Genomic DNA, 19,876 nt, shown 5'->3' with positions numbered 1-19,876 from the left:
AGACAAATTTGCTGCTGAGAGGAGGGCTCATATTGCATTGCATTGCCTTTTCCAGAAACCAAATGGTAAAAAAAAATGTTTCATCTGGATTTTGCCCAAGAGTTTCAGTAAGGCTGGTGTAATTTATAATATTTATCATTATTTCACAAAAATGTCATGCTTTAGGTGTGTGTATAGATATGTATGTAAAACCATTTTTTTATATCAGTCTAGCCCATTCTTACATGTAGCTGTATTTACATATGGCAGCAATCCCCTTTTTTTATTTCCTGTACCACTACTGTTGTACTTGGCAATGCCGCCATTTTAAAATTCTATAGTTGCATTGTGGAGATATCATTTGCTGAGAATTTGCCTCCCAGGGAAATTAAAATGGCCACCGAGATCCACACACATTAAAACAACAGATGTAGCCATGGTAACGGCTAATGCCATTGCAATATTAAACACTTAAACACTCTGCAAAAATTATTTTTTTTGAAAAATAGAAACTCCAGAAAAATGAATCAGCACAATAAAAAGTAATAGTTTATGTTAGGACTTAATGTGGGGGGTTTGGGGAGACTGCTGCTTTAATCCATTCCAAGAGCTAAGGCCGAAAGCAGAGGCTGCGTACTGGCTCATAGTACAAAATCAGAAGGTACAAACCATATTGGTAATTATTCAAGCATGGTTTCCTCCAGCTCAAGTTGTTTATAAAATGAGACCCCTGAGATCATCCATTTTCATATATTTTTCAACATTGGTTTTTGAAAACTCCCAATTGCACTTTATCCATGAAGAAAAGCTTTCATCTGTAAAGATTCAGTTCCTCTTTGTTATTATAGTAAATGAAGCTATTAAATACAGTTTTATGCCTCTGATTGTCAAGCTCATCATTTTGTATCATTAGATTTACATTTTTATTTAATTGGAAGAGTCGTATCAGAAAGGTTTATGTGGGGAATAATATCAAAATGAACTTCAACTCCCTATTATTTTTATGACTTTGTGACAGTCGTGTGTGCTTCCTGTACTCAGTGATATCTGGAGAAATAGAAAGAAGAGATATTTCAGAACATCTGATGTACTTTAATAATGCAGATTATACCACCAATGTATCTCCACTTATTCTTCTCGGTGCTGACAGGACACTGGGGAGGTCATTTATCAAAGCTGCAGAACAGGCCCAAAAAACTACAACATATGGATTTTTTTTTAAATGTCCCACTTGAATCCAATGGGATTTTATCCTTTAATAACGTTGTCCCACTTGTTTTGCACTAGTTCTGCCCCAGATTTGCAGTTGTGGAACTTTGATAAATAACCCCTAGATTTAATTCTCTATGCCCTTGAAATTGTATTATTTCGGTTCTTTTTCTGAAAAGTACAAAAAAAAAAACTGTTTCAGAGCTTTCTAATGGTTGTTTGAAATACATTCCATGACTAGTAACTTTTTAGTCCATCTTTATTTGTGAACAAGTGTGTTTGAACTAACACATAGTCACATTTAACTGTGTAATGTTTCCTAGCATCAGTAATAACCTTATTTTCTAATACAGTATACAGTAAAGCGTTATCTGGCAGATCAGGCAATTTGAGATATCAGAAAGGGCAATCAATGAAATTACACAATGCATACAAGTTGCTATCACTAAAGTCATAGTATAATAATATCCAGGAGAAGTACTGAAATCCATGAGATGTACTAAACACCTCTTTAATACAATGGTAATGCTTGAAGCTAAATTGCAACAAATCAGTGAAGTAGATCTTCTAAAGTTGAACTGTGCAATACATTGAGCATAATCAATGACTCTGTAGGATGCATATTTAATCTAAGGGGTTAAAAAGGATATACAGATTTAACTCCTAGTAATGTTGCAAAGTGTTCAGGCTGTTGCCTGGGCACACCTCATTTATAGAATGTGCTAGAAGGGTCACCTGATCTAGTGTGACTCAGCATAGGCTACGCTCCACCCCTTTTCTGCCCAGGTAGGGAGGAAAGGTCAAATATGAGGGGAGTAGAACTCCACCCTCAGATCCCAGCAGTATCCAGAAGAGGGGGTCTCGCCTGTAAATATGTATGTACACAGCTTTTGTAGTAGGTAACTGGGGTAGAAGCCCCTTTGTTTATACAGCCTATTTTCGACCGGTTTCAAACTGATTGGCCGGCGAAGCCGGCCGATCAGATGAACAAAAATACTCGTTGGTGATCCAACGAGTACAAAGAAAAAACGGTGAAACTAAAATATAAAATAAACCTTGTCAAAGTGCACTGTAAAATAAATAAAGTGCACTAAATTAGGGAGGTGAGTTTAAATAAATCCAAGTTAAGGGACACCGAGCAGAGCACTCAATCTAATGCCCACTGGGAGGCAAATTCAGACTGCTAATTCCACCGTCCCAGTGGATTCGGCATGAGCATACTCTGCCCGGATACGGGAGTGCACCAGCGCCCGGAACATCCCCACAATGTTCATTGGGACCTCACCTTACAAGCACTGCTTCCTGGTCTTATATATGGCCAGCTTGGCCAATGCCAGGAGCAGGGTTTCAAGGAGGCCCATAGGCTTATTGCCCTGGGACACTGGGCACCCAAAAATAAAAAGGTGTGGGGAAAAGTGTAGCCAGAACTGCAGGAGAAGGCCCCTCAAGGTTGATAAGAGGGACTGCAGTCTGGCACACGAAAAATAAATATGATACACCGACTCCCGTTCGCCCACAAAGGGGCATGTGGCTGGGGAGTCAGTGAAATGGGCCACGTACTCTCCCGTGCTCAAACTTCATTTGCTGTTTGTTTGCTGGCAAGATTTTGCTTGTGCTAATGTTAGGGGCAGTTACTAAAATGTGCTAAACCATAACACCTGTTGGGGGTTGTTTGTCAAAGTCTCTCAGCTGCAAAACTGGGGCAAAAAGGTTTTCCATTAAAACCAACTTAATTGCTTGATAAATTTGGTGCAGTGATTTTATCTGTCTTGCCTCGGTTCTGCAGCTGGGAGACTTTGAGAAATGATCCCCATTGCGTAATAAAAAGCAGTCTGCACGAATTCACTAGACCTGGCTTTACAGAGAACTAGCCAATTAGCAGACTTAGATTAACTAATTGGGACTATGTGTAGGTTATTAACTGTCATGTGTGAAATGTAGAATTGGAGCAGATTTATTGCAGGGAAATATATAGTTGCTTTAAACCGGATTCCTATTCTTTGCTGTTTTGTTGCTCTGGTTTGCCCCCGGTTTTGCAGTGGAGTGACTTTAGCAATATCACTGCCAAACTGGTGCTAGATGTGTCAATGATAAAATCATTTTTGGGGTGACTGGGATTTTTTAAGGTTAACTTTTAATATCAGTAATTATTATTTGACTATATACATAGAAAATATCATTAGCATGAACATTTCTGTCTGTGTGCATGTAGTAAGGCTAACAAAAGTCATTTCCATTCTACATCTCTTATTTCTGTATATGGAAAATGGAGATCTGCTATTCCTATTTAGACTCCGCAAGTATTGTAGCATACAGGTGCCAAGTAACACCCTAATCTAATTTTCTGTGCATTCATGGTAATCTTAAATAGCACAAGCAATAACTTCAGGGATTCTCAACTGCAGTCCTCAAGCCCCCCAACAGGACAGGTTTTAAGAGTATCCCAGCCACCTGTGCTGAAGCAGGGACTGATTGAGTCACCTGTGTGAAGCAGGGATATCCTGAAAACCTTTCCTGTTGGGGGGCAAGGGGGGTCTTGAGGACTCAAGTTAAACACCTCTGATCTACTTCAATAACTAGGTTTGCTAAGTTTCTTGTTAAACGTGTTCCATTTGAAATCAAAAATGATTTGTCAGCACTGTGTGGCATTTTAGATACAAATATGTGTATATTACCTAGCAATTTATCAAATGCAGAAACAACATTATTTGTTGTTTATTTATATAACAATATAAAACTAGTATATACCACAGATTCACCCTCGAAGATGGGCATGCGTGCGTGCGTGTGTATGTATATTTATATATATATAAAAAAAATCACGAGGGTGTTTTACATACAGATAAAACATACTTTAAAATAAAAACATTTTTTCATGAGGATACAGCAAAAATAATTTTGGAAAAGCTGAAATACAGCGAGAGGTTCCACAATGGCTTCTTTATCCCTTCACTTGCAATCTGGTTTACAGCAAAATAAGATTTAGGATTTGCTTAGCACTGTGGGCTAACTAAATAAATATTTAAAATTATGTAACGTCTCATGTTAAAGTAATGCAGCGCAGTGGAAAATATGCATACCAACATTTTTTTTTATATCTGCTGTAAAACATACAAATATCCTGAGCTTTCATAATTTTTTTTTTTTTGCATACGCCTGGTGGAAGACATCGCTTGGTTATAGCCATTTATGGAGTGAAATCATTTTCAGTAGCACAAGATCTGAAGTGAATTTATTTTCTTTGAAACATTCGCTTCTCTGGTGTTATGGCGCATGTTTGTGTCACGGTTAACCTCTTGGCTGCCAAAGGGGCCAGCGACACTACCAGCCAATGGGGTTAATGGTACTCTTGATGGTGAAAGGTGAGGAGTGTGAAAACACTTGGCTGCTGATGTGAATACCTGCTGGCTGTGTTTGAATCCCTTGTCCCTGTAGATTTGAATGTCCCCTCTGACTGCTGGCAGGCTGCTTCCAGCTGTGGCAGGCATGATGCAGTGAATTGCTTTTGAATGTTCTTTACTCAAATAGGCAGTAATTACAAGCTTAAAGAGGTTTAGTGGTCCAGTAAACTACATAATCACCTCTGAATTAGCCTAGGCTCATCAGTTGCAGTCCAGCAAGCTCAAGTCTGCTGTTTGTATTCAGCCTTCATCACATAGCAACCTGAGCAGCAGGTGTGGAACAGCGAGAATCCTCCTTAAACTCGACTGTCTACTGGGGACAATGATCTTTAATGAGATGAAGCTACACTATAACTGTATTTTAAGTGGAGAAATTAACACTGGGAATTATGTACCACTTATTTTGTTGGGAAGATGTGCTGCTTAATAATGTTGTAATTGTGATTCTAAAAAAACGTTTAGTGCTAAAGGTGCCTCCAGCAGATTGCTTTGTGCATTGAAAGGGTTAACAGCGCGCCAGGCACTTTTTTTTTTTAGTAGGGATCAACATCTTGTCACTGTGTCCCTGTCAATGAGATGTCCAGGGTACAAACCTAGCACCTCTGGAGTTACTGTACGCCATTAAAGTTGTTGATTCTCACCCAAGTCAAACGATCAGGCTCATTCGATAACTAACTTTGTTGGTGGTAAATAAAACATTTAAAAAGCTGCTGTTTTTTTTTTATCCTCTAACATGGCAATTGCCGGGGAAATCATGGTAGTGTTACACCTATAGTAATGCACATTGTTACAGACAGAAAATATTATTCTCCAAGATACAGTATATTTCTCAAATATCTTTGGTTTCGTTTTTTATTGGAAGCAGTGTTACTGACAGGAAATGACTTTGTGTACTTTCCTGCTGCTTAACAGCGATATTTTGATGATAATTCTTGCACATATGGACCGTGCAGGCTTTAGCTTAGGCTAACAATAAAGTAATAATTATATCATTTTAGTAATAAGATGTTTTGATGTTTCAGGAGACATTTGTATTATTTTCTTTCTTTTAGCAGTTGTCAGCATAAATGAGCTTTGACATGATCTGTTTATGAAGTCATCAGAAGTCATCACTTATTCAGTTTCTGTTGCTGTCTTTACGAGTAGCTTTAGGGCAATTTATAGTTCAAAATAAGACAAGGCAGCACTAGCTTGAATAATATAGAGCATTAAAGTGGCTGTTCATCAACTTACGGCTGTGGTTAAAAACTAGCAAAAGTTTTATCACAAAGACTCACCATTGAACGTGATTGGATTATTTGTTTATTTGGATCATTCTGGTTCTGCTTTTGCCAGTGTAAAACATATGTAAATCTCCTAATTACTAAATGACCTAATTCCGTTCTTAAGCTCTCTTTCACCTGTATATTGCCCACATCGAGATGTTTCTAGAGCAAAGCTGCCACTGCATGTTGTTTAATTATACAGTCCCTCCAAAGAGAAACAGTGTAACAAGTGTTTAAATAATGTCCATAGTTAGCTTGTTAGTGGAAACTTAGAAAAATCACGTCTCAAGGTTTTTTTTCGAGTCCCCATTTTGCTAATTTCACCCACAAAAAAAAGAACATATTTTTAAAAAGCTAATCAAATACTTAAGATGCCTATACATTTTTTTGTGTGTGATCCTAGTGAAAAGCCATCCATTATAGCAGTGTATGTTAATGTTGTGGTAATTATATTTATATATGTAAGTAATACATGTTTTATTGTTATCCTTTTCACACCCTGCTTTGCTGTTGGTGTGTAATAATAATCAGTGGGAGTGCATATACATTTTGTAAGCAAACAGAATTTGCCTTTTTATCCTGATCACATAACTTACTTCCCAAAGTGACAGTACCTAGTAAATGTTTGTTTTGAGGAAGTATTAATGCAATTATTTTTTCAGGAACTTATGGTTGTTTTTCCCTCTTCATAATTAAATCATATTTCAGCCCTGATCACTGCACTTAAATGCATTCTTTCATCGTCTTTATGTACGAGCTCCTAACATACAGGAAGTAGAGTATTCAGTATATATTGTGCATGCCATGATATTTGTCATTGTGTGTTTCACAGTTGATTGGTATTGCGAAATAACAGAAATGATAAAACAATAAGTAAAGTGCTTAATACAGTACTAAGTTGTATGGCTGATTGCTTTCACTCAACTGTAGTTTTACTATATATTATTACATGAGGTTTCATCTTTAAGCCGTAATACTGAAACACTGCAATTCTGTCATTTTCTGAAATACCATTCTGACTGCTCTACAAAATCACGTTATACTTGAATTCATTTGTTCATCAAAAATAGTTTAGTTCTAAAACTTTTCTATGCACTTTCTACAGAAACTTGCGAAAATGTTTCTGCCACCTTCAAATGTATTATTTAATTTGTAATTTAAAACTCTTAGGACTGACTTGTTGAATATATACCAATTTCTACTTGGTATGCATAATCACGCATCTAGGCTATTTGCTACATGTTAAAGTTCATGATAATGAAGTTCCTGATACCACAAAAATAAAAGCAGTGTTATAATATTATTTTACAAGAGGAAAAAATGAAACCAAGTAGTCTGCTTTAAAAATTCAGAAAGCATTTAAAATACAATGGGGCTCTGTGCGCCACCCCCTAATTATTAGTGCAAAGTGTTTAATTTGACGCAAATCACACTGCAATATATCTGTGACAGGCAGCTTCTAAGCACTATTCTTCTGGGAGCCCTTTTCCTGTATGTCTGCGCAGCTCTGCGACAATTTGTGGGGGAGATGATTAGGGCAGAGTTCCATTGGCATGTTTGCACAGGTATGGGAGTGCTATGTATGAAGAGGTGTGTGGCTTAGGATACTTTTAAGATTTTCTATGTTGTTTTCCTCTTGTCACCTTGAAGGGAGCGTAGGACATATTTTTCACATAACCATAGTGCAGAAATGCACCTGATATACTTTTTATACATTACGGTGCGAATCACACAAACAGAATACTAATATTTTTTCACGTGAATTCTTCAGCCCTGACCCACTTCTTGATACATAGCCTCCAATGTTTCCACTGGCACTTTTGCTGCTATGGACAGTCTCGTTTACATTCAAGTATTTATAAGGATACAGGCTCAGCTACTATAAATTCAAGCTATGTACTAAGACTACACCATGCCCTGCTTTTGTAATGCAAATTACCAGCACAAAGTGCATCTTTGATAATGTTCAGTCAGGGACAAAAAAAAGCATTCACTGAAACAGTAAATCTAATTCATAAAATTGAAATACAATAACATAGGGGTTGAGTTTAATTTTAAGGTGTTAGAGATCACAACTGTGGTTAAGATGTATGTACACAGAAATGTTTAGCAAAATACATAAGTTGCTTAAATATAATGTCTGTATTTTTCTTGAAAGTGTTGAAAACTGTTGCTTTTTCATACATTAACATTAAAGGTGTCAAAGCTCCCTGGTTCAGATGATTGTATTAATGGAGAAATACACACTATATAATGCTATACTGCAGGACACAGATTACGTATTGTAAAATAGTCAGTTTTCTGGATTTAACGCTCCATCATATATCACTTAAGCGCAGAATGTCTTAATATATAAAACGTGGATGTAGATGGGTAGGTAAGTCATAAAATAAGCCCTGGAACTGATATTGACTGTGTAAGGAAAATATTTGTTAGTTGCCATTAGCTCCTCTAGTCCATGGGTGGCCAACTCCAGTCATCAAGAGATGCCAACTGGTCAGGTTTTCAGGATATCCCTGCTTACCCACAGGTGGCTGTATGTGTCAGTCTTCGAATGGGCCTTTGATTGAGCCACCTGTGCTGAAGCTGGGATATCCTGAGAACCTGACCTGTTGGTTGCTCTTGAGGACTGGAGTTGACTAACCCCTACAAGCAACATCATCAATTACAGTACTTAGTGTTGAGCAATAAAGTTTCCATGCAATAGACACATGACATCAGACACGGTGGGGCTGTTATCTACCAAACATTTGCTCCCACCCCAGAACTTCCTTCTCTCCCCCAGCAAGTCCACACCCATTCGTGAGACATAACAATCTTTATTTCTTGCCTGACTCAGACAGCTGACAAAGAATAAACCGTAGTGGAAAAATTGTGGAAAAGAACAGGTGTAGCCGGGTAGCAGGTTTCCATGTAGTATACTGTAATATTATGATAATGGATTAAAACACCTCAAGGCTTCCTTTTCAAAATGTAACAAATAAATAACCCGGCGATGTTATTGTTAAATGGGTTCTGCAAATGTGGTGTGTGTATAACATGTCTTGTTCTCTGTCTATAACTTCAACCTCAGACTGAATTCACCTTTTAAATAACGATGCTTAAGTACTTCTATTCTTGAGTGACATAATTTATCTTCCTTCACACATAAAATGTAATGTGTAGAAAGAGCACATTCCTCATCAAATATTAAGAAAGATACTTCCATCTCGATTTTTATGCCGGATGAGATAAACACGTGTCCGTTCCTCCCCCCCCCCCCCCCCTTTCTTCAAACCGGTTTCTGAAAGCATTCACAACACAAGTCTGCTACATGCGATCTATCCCTCTGTATCCAAAGCATATGAGTAGCTCCGTGGCTGATACTATACACCTCTTACATAAACCTTGGCCCCTTGCAGACGCACTTGCCAGAACACCCTACTACTGTCTCTGTACGTTCCTCCTACTTACAAATTAGATTGTAAGCTCTTCGGAGCAGGGACTACTTTTCCTAAATGTCACTTTTATGTCTGACAACACTTCTTCCCATTATGTGTTACTTGTATTATTTGTTATTTATATGATTATCACGTATTACTGCTGTGAAGCGCTATGTACATGAATGGCGCTATATAAATAAAGATATACATACATACATCCACTGCTATTATTTGGTTCCATGTGAACTCAAGTAGAGGCACTCTTGTGTCAGATGGAACTACAGTACTAAGGTTGAGGTTTGAGAGTAGACTTGTTTAGACTTTCATTATCTACACAGCCCGCTCTGTGTAAGATTATTTTCACATTTCCTTCATGCATTACGAAATGCCGTCACAGGGGCATGGCGATGAGGGAGGAAATGTTTTTGATACGTGGTTACCAGAGCAGTTAAGATTAAAAAAAAAAATAATAATAATGTGTATCACTGTCCTGGCATCCGTATAGCAGGCTGCCAGTGCTGGAAACTTTGATGAAAGGAGTACATTTGGACAAGGAGTTTCATTAAGATATAAAGCTGGACATTTTCCATCTGTCTGTACTGTAGATTTGTTTTGTTTCCTATTGTCATTACTTGCAAGGTTGCCTGTAAAGAAGCTCTGAATTGTTAATGGAAACCGTTCTTTTTCTTTAAAGAAAAGTGATGCAAATTTAATTAATATTGAATTTTTAATAAGTTGATGGGGAAGTTAAATGTTTAACTTGAATTTATCACGTTTCCCTGTTTGTGGCTCGCTGCAGGACTGCTCTCATTCACATGCCGCATACTGATTTTTCCTGTTTCAAATGCTTGCAAACGGCACTTATCACCCTGGGTACATCCCCTTGGGATCATTTTCATTAGCATGCAGCCTTTTGATGGGGGTTATGAAGCAGTCACCTCCACAAAGATTAAAACGCACAATTAGAAACAACACCGCAGATCTTTACAGAAGAAAACGCATCGACTTATTAAAGTTTACTAGGATTCATTATATTATCTTTTTTCCATGTCTCTTGCCTTGGTTCAACTAAGAATAACAATTTCATTTTTTGCATATTTCCCTTTGATTAGCTGCCATCATTTCATACCAATCCATGTATTAGATGTGCAGTGCCACTTAGTAACACACATTGCAGTGGCAGTAAAAGCACTCAGTCTTGTAACAGCTTTACTCATTTCCATGTCATGAATTGAATTTGAAATTCATTTCTTTACATGAACACACGCATCTAATAGTATAACATATTTTAACAGATGTTTCCATTTAGCCTAAACGCCAACCACTGAACAGCATAAGAACACATACCCGCAATGATTCCATGATTGCAATTAGAGCTAACTTATAAACCAATTCTCAGAGAACTCAGCACAGTGGCCTTGTTGGGCATCTCTGGAATACTTACTATTTATTATTTATTTCCAAAATGAATCACCACTGGAGGAATTTACTATAAGTAACCGATCAAGGATGAAAAAAGATGTCAAGGGAATTGTCTGATTAGTGGGACTGCACAGTAAAGGGCTTGACAGGAAACCAGGCATTCATTCTTCTAATACATATGTGCAGCATTGATTCTGGGAAAGAGGGTCAGCTTTTCCCTTACATAATCACTGTTTTATGGCTTTCACTCATTCTTTAGGTGTTAGCGCAGATCAAATAGAAAGCACTCCGGGAGAAACATTACAACTGCAGCAATGCCTTATACACAGTCCCAATCATTAATTCCTTGTGTGAGATCTGAAGGTAATTTTGTTTGCTCTCCTAATGCATTGCAGTTCTCCCCCTGGTCCCAGAATATCCTTTCTCATATTCCCATCTTGATCAATTGTTTGCAAATAATTAAGCTTTTAAGAGATAATGGGACAAGACTAATGGACACAACAAAGTAAAAGTCTCAAGTCACTGTTTACCAGAGGATGGACAGATATCCTCAGACCGTCCAAAGTGGTTTCATCGCTGGGTGTATTTGGGAAATGTTTTCAGTACTCTTTTTATGAATCGTAGTCGTTTTATACTAGTACAATGCTCTGTTCTCCCGAGTAAAGCACCACCAACTAAATCTAGCTGATAGGGTGGTGAATGTGTTAGGGTTTATTTGTAACATACAGCTGGAGAAGCCATACTGGCCCTGAAGAAAACAAGATCTCTTTGTACTGTATGTGTGATAACGTTTCTTAGATTTTCACAAATAGATATACACCCACACACATTGATTCTGGAGTTGTTATTATTTTAAACAACACCAAAAACATACTGTAGAACCCATCTTCACACATCAAAGCAACATCTCTGTCGGTATCTGACATTTGTCCATAATGGGTGTCAAAACCTGCAAAGAATCCAATAGTGATTAGTTGCAATGTAGTAGATTCATTGCTAGTTGTGTCATAAGAGGGTAATCTTGAATGATGATTCTTTTTCCAGTTATGTTTTTTTCTCTCTTCCTAATGCCCATAGCACCAGTCATTTAGAGCCCCCGTGGATTAAAAAATGTGAACTTCATTTTTTTTTTTTACAGTCTTGCCTCTGGCATGATGGGTCTTTGTTAAGTCATGTCTTTTTTTCTCTTTAGGTGTGCTAAATGATAACACCTCAATCCTCCCACCAAAAACACTTTTTTTTTTTTTTTTAGAAGGACGGAGAGTATTTAAGCATTTTTAAACATATTAAGTTTCAGTTAAAAGGTCTGTGTCATTATGGACCGTTGGCTGAGGCGGATTAGCTTGCATGAAGTCATGGCTTTCATGTGATTATAGCAATTATAGATTTTTCATGAAATTGAAAGTTTCTGCTACAGTAAGCCAATAAATATGCTGAAAAGAAGATCAGATGACTTGAACACACCATACTGCAGTTTAGAAAATTTGTTGTATACAATTAAGCAGCTTTTTTTTTTTTTTTTTACAGGGGCTAAATTATTTTGATGCCTAATTTGCCCAGTCTTGTCTTTTGTAAAGAATGCAGAACAATTGAAAATAGCATAATAGACATTGAGTTCTCATTTTCAATGGCTAGAGGCAACCTAGCAATTATTGCTTTCTTTATGACATTCGACACAGTTTGCTCCAATTACTTAAAATCAGATCATATGATAAGACTATTCCTTACTTTATAGGGTCATTCTAATAGTAATGTACAGAGATTAAGTTTGAAATGCTGTTTTACCCGTAAGAATGCTATGGTCACAAAGAACTTTTATGAATATATGAAATATTTCTCACATGTCCAGCTGCTGTAAATGGGACCCTCCACTTTGAAACACCATTTGGCCTGTGTAAACAGGTCTGCAGATTAGCAATAGAAGTACTATCTTAAAATCCCTGCAGTAGAAAACAGCTGTGGCCTGCCGAATATTACTAAAGTCTTATCAAGCAAACGTTACCTCATTATTTGTTTTGTAGCCTTTTGACAATTTCGTGTAAGTTTGTCAGCTCCCATGAGCGTCTGGTAAAAGACAGCATATTGTAATATGTGAAAGGATTTATTAATGTATTATTCTGGATTGCATTACATATAAAAGGATTTATAATAAAAAAAATAAATGAAAAAAAAAAAGAAACTCCTCTAAATGCCAATTCTCAACATGTTGCAAGCTAAGCTCGAAACGACTGCAGGTTTGTGTATAGTTACAGAGAACCACTTCTCGCAATGATCGCATAGCAAATGTTTAGTTTAACTTATGTGTAATATTTACCATTCATGTGTTACTATCTACAGTATATGAGTCTCGTTTGCCCAATTACTTATAAGGGACTGCAGCACTTGTAGCATTTTTTAATTCACTCCCACTCCTTACCAAGGTTAGTATTTTCATAGTTTAGGTCAGGGGTGCTCAACTCTAGTTCTCAAGACCGCCCAACAGTTCAAGTTTTCAGGATATCCCTGCTTCAGCACAGGTGGCTCAAGCAGTTGCTCAGCTGACATATACAGCCACCTGTGCTGAAGCTGGGATATCCTTAAAATCTGACCTGTTGGGGGGGGGGGGGGGGTCTTGCGGACTGGATTTGAGCACCCCTAGTTTAGGTGACCTGTACAATGTTAATACAGTTGCAGAGTACATGTTACAGCAGCTTTACATACTAGAACTATTGGACACAATATACAAGTCTTTTATTGTTTAATTTCTTACTGACAAACATATTTTTATCTGCCCATGTGTGCTTGCTAATGCATTGCATAATATGCTAAAAGATTTCATTGTGGCGAAATAAGTATTGTCTTGCAGATATAGAGGATATCCTTTAATACTCCCCAGTGACCTATATTATCCTACATAATTGTTAATAATACATAGCAAAAGCCTTTTAAGCTTCTCCCCTGTAGCCTAACTGTTAATGTGAAAGCAAAATAAATATGGACTCACTAAACTACATTTAGACATGCATGCAGATTTTTTTATTGTAAAAATAAGCCAACCAGACTGGATTAATTGAGGTTGATATATTCTTTACACCTTTTTAAAAGGCTGCATTGTACAAGGAATCAGAAGAATTGTGGAATGCTTTTAAAAACAACAGGCCTGTATATAGTGAAATGTGGATCAGTGTGTAGCAGGCAGGCATGCAAGAAATGTTAGGACATGTCTAATCCTTCTTAGCAAATAATGCTAATGGAATTAAAAGCTAGCCTAACTGGCATGTTCTACTGGATAAGTTGTCTTTCCACAGGTGCCTCATTTCAACACTACTCATAAAGCACCCAAACATATTTATATGCTTAATGTGAAGGAAACATTGGCCTAGATTCACTAAACTCCGTTAAACTTGAGATATTTTCACAGCCGGTAAAAATTAAAGGTTGCGTTAAAATTTATGAAGTATTCGCGAGGAGTTATTTATTTATAAAATAAAAAAACGTGTTAACTATGTAGTAATAATATTACTTTACTGTTGAAATAAGTGTTAAACATTGCTTGCAATATAAGTGTGTGTGTGTGTGTGTGTGTGTGTATGTGTGCATGTGTGTGGTGGAGGGGATATCACACTGTTCCACCATAGGGTAGTGTGATAGGATTTATTACAAAACCCAGTGGCAGAAAATTAGTTGACCCCTATGATGCTTGTAGCTACCAATGCATTACAAAGGGGTTAAAACACCATGTCACTAAACTACCTACCGACTCACCCACTCCCGAACCTCAAATCCACCCCAACACAGCTAACAACACCCCATCCCCTCTGCCCCATCTACAGGAATAACTTACGCCCCTATTATCCAGGATAATAGAGCTATAAGTAATTCTTGTTGATTGGGTGGTTATTAGGTGTGTTGGGGTGGGTGATGGTGGTAGATGCCCCAGGGTGGATGATGGTGGTAGATGCTTTGGTTGTGGGTGGTTAGACCCTCCTAAGGCTAGAGGTAGGAGTAAACCCACTTGTTTGTCATAGGGGTTGATAAGGCATTGCCAAGCAATACCTTACTAGCCTCTTTGGTATGCAAGGCGGGGTAGAATGTGCAGTCGTTAGAATATATTAAGCCCTTAGTAGACCTTATTGGAAAGCTAGACATGGTTTGTCCATGACTCACTGGTTGATCGGGCTACTAAGTGGTTATTGTATTTAAAAAGTTGGTAAATGTGTATGTAATATATTTTTGTGATCTATTTGAGGTTGGTTAAGGTTATCTTGTGTGTATATAATTCTACATATATATATATATTAAATAGAAATGAGCCATGTTAGTCCAACCAGGAGCTGCTACGCACTCCGTCTGAAAGTAAGTATACCCTCTTTGAATTCTATGGTTTTATATATCAGGACATAATAACAATCATCTGTTATTAGCAGGTCTTAAAATCAGGTAAATACAACCTCAGATGAACAACAACACATGACATTTACACTGTGTCATGATTTATTTAACAAAAATAAAGCCAAAATGGAGAAGCTATGTGTGAAAAACTTAGTACACCCTTACTGCTTCCATAGGAATTAAGATACTAAGTAGCAGACAGGTGCTGCTAATCAAATGCCCTAGATTAATTGATTATCAGCAAGTGTGACCACCTCTATAAAAGCCGAAGTTTTAGCAGTTTGCTGGTCTGGAGCATTCAGGTGTGTGTTAACACAATGCAAAGGAGTAAAGACATCAGCAATGATCTTATAGAAGCAATTTTTGCTGCCCATCAATCTGTGAAGGGTTATAAGGCCATTTCCAAACAATTTAAAGTCCATCATTCTACAGTGAGAAAGATTATTCAAAAGTGGAAAACATTCAAGACAATTGCCAATCTTCCCAGGAGTGGACGTCCCAACAAATTCACCCCAAGGTCAGACCGTGTAATGCTCAGAGAAATTGCAAAAAAAACAAGAGTTACATCTCAGACTCTACAGGCCTCAGTTAGCATGTTAAATGTTAAAGTTCATGACAGTACAATTAGAAAAAGACTGAACAAGTGTGGTTTGTTTGGAAGGGTTGCCAGGAGAAAGCCTCTTCTCTCTAAAAAGAACATGGCAGCACGGCTTAGGTTTGCAAAGTTGCATCTGAACAAACCACAAGACTTCTGGAACAATGTCCTTTTGACAGACGAGACCAAAGTGGAGATGTTTGGCCATAATGCACAGCGTCACGTTTGGCGAAAACCAAACACAGCTTATCAGCACAAACACCTCATACCAACTGTTAAGCATGGTGGTGGATGGGTGATGATTTGGGCTTGTTTTGCAGCCACAGGACCTGGGAACCTTGTAGTCATTGAGTCGACCATGAACTCCTCTGTATACCAAAGTATTCTAGAGTCAAATGTGAAGCCATCTGTCCGACAGCTAAAGCTTGGCCGAAATTGGGTCATGCAACAGGACAATGATCCCAAGCACACTAGCAAATCTACAACAGAATGGCTGAAAAAGAAAAGAATCAAGGTGTTTCAATGGCCCAGTCAAAGTCCAGACCTCAACCCGATTGAAATGCTGTGGCTGGACCTTAAGAGAGCTGTGCATAAACAAATGCCCTCAAACCTCAATGAACTGAAGCAACGTTGTAAAGAAGAGTGGGCCAAAATTCCTCTACAACGATGTGAGAGACTGATAAAGTCATACAGAAAACGATTACTTCAAGTTATTGCTGCTAAAGGTGGTTCTACAAGCTTTTGAATCATAAGGTGTACTTAGTTTTTCACACATGGCTTCTCCATTTTGGCTTTATTTTTGTTAAATAAATTATGACACAATGTAATATGTCATGTGTTGTTGTTCATATCAGGTTGTATTTACCTAATTTTACCTAATTTTAAGACCTGTATATATATAATGTCGTTTTTCATCCGTGAACAGCACATTAACACAGATAAAAGAGTATACAGTATATACAATATTGTTTTCGCTATGGCCTAACTATATCAGCGACTGTGGGGTATTTTTTGTAAGGACTTTCATAGAGACAAAGGCTTCCCCACCCATATCTCTACGTGCACAAACAGTACAGTATGACTGTTCATGGCTGTGTTTGACTTTTTTATGAAAATGAAGTTAATAGAATGGAGGAAAATTAAAATGTTACATTTAAACAAACAATAAACCCTGGAGTGAAATGGAGTTAGGTTAATAAGAAAGGTTAGAAGGACCGAACGGCCAGGAAGTGTGATACGTGTTTGCAGAGTTGCATAACATGGTGAAATGGCTTGTCAATCAAAGAGCCTTCTATTGTTCATCAAGACACAGAACACTCCACATGCACAAGACAATCATTCCTTGACAGCCTTTACCCAGTAACTTTCAATCCACTGCATCTGCATTTACTTGTCAATTCTCGGTGATGAGATATAATGTAAAATTTCTTCATCAGATTGGCTATTTTATATCTCAACATTTAAAACAGGATGTGATTTGATTGTCACTGCTTACTCATTTTGAAGTGGGCTTGTGAAACTTTGAAGTGTCACATGCACAGACAATCAGCATTACTGCGCAGGGCTAATGCACATAAACAGAACTGTTACTGCAGTACACCGTCTGGAGAATTGTCGAGGACACAATTTTCACTACATCAGGAGTTCAGTTTGTAAAAATGTCTATTCTGTACTATTTAAGTGACAAGATTCACTTGTCACATACAGAAGCTGATAAATAATAAAGGCACTAAAGGCCAGATTCACAAAGCTCCTTCAAGTGACTTACAGCAGCAAAACATGTGAAATCCTATATGCTTTACAAAAAGTCAGTCTGTAGTATTAGATAATAGTGACTTTTTTGTTGTATTTATTCAACTCTTAATGTCATTTTAATGAATTTTAAAGTATCCTCTGATTTCTACAGCAGGCACACCTCCCTAGCAATGCGAGATATTTGCAACACTTTGTGATCATTTGTTGCCAATCTTTCCAGCAGTTTGAGCTGCAAACTGTAACAATAGATAATGTTACCTTAGTAATATAATGATACATTGTAGCTGCTGAGTTACACTGACTGAAGGATGGATTATAACTGAAATGAGGCCATTATGTGAGCTGCACAATCAGGATTGTTACACATTTATAACAGGAGCACCAAACGATTGCCAGCTTAGGTAAGAATGTAGAAATATACATTGTCACATTTTTTTGTTTACATTATAAAAAAATAAATGTTAAAGTTAGAATGTAGTATTGCTGCTGTAACAGAAGATGGCGAGTATCTTCAAAGGCCAATGACCTTCAAAGGTGTGTATCTTCAAAGGTCAAGTCACGCTTTTTCCCCGTAAACCGCATTGCGTTAACTATAATGGCCGTTAGTGACAATAACATGCGAGAGATGCTTTTAACACAGCGGTTCTCAACTCCAGTCCTCAAGACCCCCAACTGGTGAGGTTTCGGCATATCCCTTCTTCAGCACAGGAGGCTCAATCAGTGGCTCAACTGAATGAGCCACCTGTGCTGAAGCAAGCATATCCTTAAAACCTAACCTGTTGGGGAGGGGGGGGGGGGCAGGGGGGTATATTGAGGACTGGTGTTGAGAACCCCTGCCCTAACATAACCACACAGGTCTGTTACGGTTACTGCAGGGACTTAATGTTACATTAGTCAAGTCATTCCTATACTTGGCGTTACTTCCATCCAGATCCCGAATCTATTTTAGTATACTCATTGGCTTATATACCTCCCTGAACACTCCTCTCTAAAACATGTGGATAGATAGTTGGGCACACACCTGGGATACCTGGGAAAGAAGCGCATTTAAATTCTTTGACTATAATTTGCATATTCAAATGGGCATATTTCCCAGGTATCTCAGCTGTGTTCACTGGATTTTTCCTAGTCATCTTCCTCCACAGGAAAAAAAACAATCAAGTTTCATGTTGCGGACGGGAGTAAGACACAGTTAACATCACGTTATTGGAAGCTAACGCAAAGAGCTTATGCTAGTAAGCTCAACAACAGACCTTGTTTTTGCAAATAATAACCTTTGATGCGTTTTAGCCTCAGGGTAAAATATTGTCTATTAGTGATTTTAGGTAACGTGACATAATGAGCCCTGAATTAACAGAGTGTTGTGGATCTGGTCCTTAGAGTGTTCAGTCTACAAATATTAGTTATTACTATGTTATTTCTTGTGATGTTATTTTTCTTAGTAAAGAGCATATAAGTTCTCATAAGAAAGCCTATCCTGAAATTAGCCATAACAGTGATTTTTTCCCCCTTCTAATAGCTGTATTTGGCCTCTGCGTCCTATGATTAGCCAAAGACAGTTATGTTAATGTCAGGCAAAATATGTTGTTCATTGACCTTAAGTTGGCATGTGTTCAAATCCCAGCATTTCCTTGATGATCTTTACGATTGTTTTTTTTTTTTTGCGGATATTTCTTTTTTTACTCTTCAAATTGAATTTGGAGTTAGCTTTAGCAAATGTGTATCTGATTGTGTGTCTGTATTTCGCTTGCTTTATACTTTTCTCCCACTGTGTGCCAATTGAGGATAAATTGAATATCAGTGTACAGCCAGAATGCCTAATAGCTATTTCTCCACTTCACTAATTCTTATAATTGACACGTCTGTGCTGCCTAATAATTAGATGATGTAGTAGTATTCAACTAATAGATGAGTGACACACTTCAGCATTTTTGTGTTTTAATTATCGATTGCACACTGGCATTTTTATTTGTAACAAAAGAGGGTATAGTGGCCTTAAATGTCTCTTTTGGTATTTTGCAGCACCCCTACCCTTCAGAAGAACAGAAAAAACAGTTGGCACAAGACACAGGTCTCACTATACTTCAAGTGAACAATTGGTAAGTAATTGGACTCAATGTTTACATACAATCAGTACTCCCAGCCTCTGGCAAACTGCAGCTAATGATTTGCATTAGTATGACGCCCTGTAATTTGCCTGCTTTCCCTGGTAGTTTATTGATGCAAAAGTAATATTGCCTAAAGAATGTTTCCAGTGATGTGAATTTTAATACTACTGTGGTAAATGTGAGCACATTCTCATACTTCTTTTAAATTGAACAGATACAGCAGCATGCAGAAGTCATGAAAAAAAACCACATATCTGAATATACAATACCGTTTCTCTGAACAATCTCACATATTCATTAATGGAGTGTGACAAATCTGTTCTTTTTCTTTAGAATTTGACTCTGGCTC

The 19,876-nt window shown here is 37.6% G+C and overlaps 1 protein-coding gene across 4 annotated transcripts in view; it reads left to right on the top strand.

The window, feature by feature from the left end:
* MEIS1 (Meis homeobox 1) overlaps positions 1 to 19,876 on the top strand; it is a 109,939-nt gene that overhangs the window by 70,569 nt on the left and 19,494 nt on the right. For all 4 annotated transcript variants that reach the window (XM_075596105.1, XM_075596106.1, XM_075596107.1 and 1 more), the window contains exon 9: positions 19,442 to 19,518. In XM_075596105.1, coding sequence (XP_075452220.1) covers positions 19,442 to 19,518 — 77 coding nt within the window. The remainder of the gene's footprint in view (positions 1 to 19,441; positions 19,519 to 19,876) is intronic.

The sequence above is a fragment of the Ascaphus truei genome, chromosome 4 (assembly GCF_040206685.1).
Source record: "Ascaphus truei isolate aAscTru1 chromosome 4, aAscTru1.hap1, whole genome shotgun sequence".
In the NCBI taxonomy this organism is placed as follows: Eukaryota; Metazoa; Chordata; class Amphibia; order Anura; family Ascaphidae; genus Ascaphus; species Ascaphus truei.
The sequence above is the reverse complement of the archived record's forward strand: the minus strand, read 5'-3'. Positions and strand labels throughout refer to the sequence as shown.